Below are 2,437 nucleotides of genomic sequence, written 5' to 3'. Positions count from 1 at the left end.
CTCCGCTCGTGGCACAAGTAGAAAGCCCACAGATGGTGCTTGTCTTCATGACAGCCTGGGGACAGCACCTGTAGAAGGTGCCCCCCAGCTCCTAATGCCACCAATGCCCCAAAGTGGTCAGGGAAGATTCAAAACTTCTGCAGGCCATGGGTAATTCAGGGGTTGGCAACCTTTTTCAGATGCAAACTGGAATAGCCTAACCCAGGTTGGAGGTAGGTGGGTGCTAGGACCTGCCACTAGTCTCCACCCGTGGCGCAACTAGGAGGCCCACAGCCGGCATTACTTGCCATAGCATCCTGGGGAGAGCACCTGCACAAAGTGCCCCTCACCACCAAAACCCCTGGGCCTGATTCAATGGTTATGCAGGCCATCGGCTGAAATCTCTGCTGTACTCAATTCTACAGCGTAGGTATAACACAAGGTACACCACTGCGATTCCACATGCAGGTGGGGCCTGCAGCTGAACATAGAAATGCTGGGCAAAGTGTAGAAAATCTTTAGCCTAAGTAAACTCTATTCCCCTGGAAGTGAGGTTATTGTCTCATCAACCATAATGTCTGGCATTTCTTCCACAGGAAAAGACAACCTGCCAGGTGACTCAGGTGCTGTTAGTATTATCCAGTAGGAAGTGTGGACACATTGTCCAAGGCATCTTGTTCTTGTCCAGGACTTCAGACACAGCCACATGAAGAGGAAATGAAGAGTGGGAATGAAACTTCTTCAGCAGACTTCATTTTGCTGGGACTCCTGAGCCGGACCAATGTCCACAAGTTCTCCATGGCCATGATCTTATTAGCCTTCATAGCTGCCTTGTCCGGGAATGCTCTTCTCATACTTCTAATCCAAGTGGATTCCTCCCTTCACACTCCCATGTACTTTTTCCTCTGCCAACTGGCCTTCATGGACATCTGTCAGATATTGATCATTGTCCCCAAAATGTTAGCAGACTTCCTGATCCCAGGCAACCCCATTTCTCCAGCTGGCTGTGGGACTCAGATTTTCCTCATGCTGACCATGGGTGTATCAGAGTGCCTCCTCCTGGCAGTCATGTCTTATGACAGGTACATAGCGATCTGCAACCCCTTGCAGTACCCCATCCTCATGAACAGGAACCTCTGCTTTGTTTTATCAGCTGGAGTCTGGATGGGAGCATTGGTAAATGCCTTGTTTCACACAGTGTTTACACTGGATCTCCCCTACTGTGGCTCAAAAGAGATTGACCACTTCTTCTGTGAGGTCCCAGCCCTGCTCAAATTGTCCTGCTCTGACACTTCTCAATATGAAACTCTGGTGTTTGTGAGTAGCATTGTCCTGCTCCCCATCCCTTCTTCCATTATACTGGCCTCTTATGCTTGTATCCTCTCCAGGGTCCTGAGAATGAAGTCAACCAAGGGACAGCAGAAAGCTCTGGCCACCTGCTCCTCCCACCTGACTGTGGTGGGCATGTTTTACGGGGCAGCCATCTTCATGTACATGAGACCAGGCTCCTATCACTCCCCAGAGCAAGACAAGATTGTGTCTCTGTTTTACACCATTGTCCCCCCAGTACTGAATCCACTCATCTACAGCCTGAGAAACAGGGATGTCTTACGAGCCCTAAGAAAGCTGATTGGGATATTCAGAGTCTTCCTGCAAAATTGACATAAGCTGTACATTACCATGGGCTAAGTCTCATTAAACTGAGAAGGCCACCGGCAGGGTTTTCTGGATCATTTAGAAGGAAGCTAACATTTCTCAGTCACGTAACAGCCTGTGCCCTACTGAGAGTCACAGGCTTTTGGGCTCTGTCACTTAAATGCTTAGAAAGAGGTTTGAGGAAATCCACCCCACTCTCCCTGTTCATTAGTGTTTTCCTGGTTCAGGAAATTAAACCAAATTATTGCAAACACTGAAGACTTCATGGGGGATTGAAACTTTGTATTTCCCTGATGCTGACCCTGCACAAGGCCCAAGCCCCCCTGCAGGAAATACGTCAAATGGAAGGGCAACCAAAATGAGCCCTGGGATGAAAGTTTATGAGGAAGGTATGAAAGAACGAGGTTTATTTAGGATGGATAAGAATAGAAGGGCAGGGAGTGGGGTATAGTTTCATGTATAGTTTCTCAAATACATGAAGAGTGATTATAGAGAGAATGGAGATGAGCTTTTCTTTGGGGCTCTAAGGGACAGGACTAGGAGCAAGGGCCGCAAGCCAGAGCAGGGGAAATTGAAGGTGGAGATTAGGGGGAACTAGCTGCCATTGGGAGTGGTCACACAGGGATGAGGCTACCGAGAGAAGCTGTGGATTCTCCATGCTTGGAAGTGTCCAAAAGCAGGTAAGACAGACACTTGGCTGTGGTGGTTTAGTCAGGGATGAACGTGGCTGGAGTAGGGACATGGGCCACAGGACCTGGTGAGGTTTCTTTCAGCCTATGATCCTAAGTGCTTAGAAGCAGAT

The 2,437-nt window shown here is 48.7% G+C and overlaps 1 protein-coding gene across 1 annotated transcript; it reads left to right on the top strand.

Moving 5' to 3' along the window:
• The first annotated feature begins 696 nt into the window (after positions 1–696).
• Positions 697–1,641, top strand: LOC102563938 (olfactory receptor 2T27). Its single transcript, XM_019495559.2, has one exon. The coding sequence runs from the start codon at positions 697–699 to the stop codon at positions 1,639–1,641; it is 945 nt and encodes a 314-aa protein (XP_019351104.2).
• The last annotated feature ends 796 nt before the right edge of the window (positions 1,642–2,437 follow it).

The sequence above is a fragment of the Alligator mississippiensis genome, chromosome 11 (assembly GCF_030867095.1).
Source record: "Alligator mississippiensis isolate rAllMis1 chromosome 11, rAllMis1, whole genome shotgun sequence".
NCBI lineage: Eukaryota > Metazoa > Chordata > Crocodylia > Alligatoridae > Alligator > Alligator mississippiensis.
This window is presented reverse-complemented; position numbering and strand designations above follow the sequence as displayed.

What these genes read in the sequence shown, in the direction of transcription:
- LOC102563938 (XM_019495559.2), top strand. Translation starts at nt 697, where the DNA reads ATGAAGAGTGGGAATGAAACTTCTTCAGCAGACTTCATTTTGCTGGGA.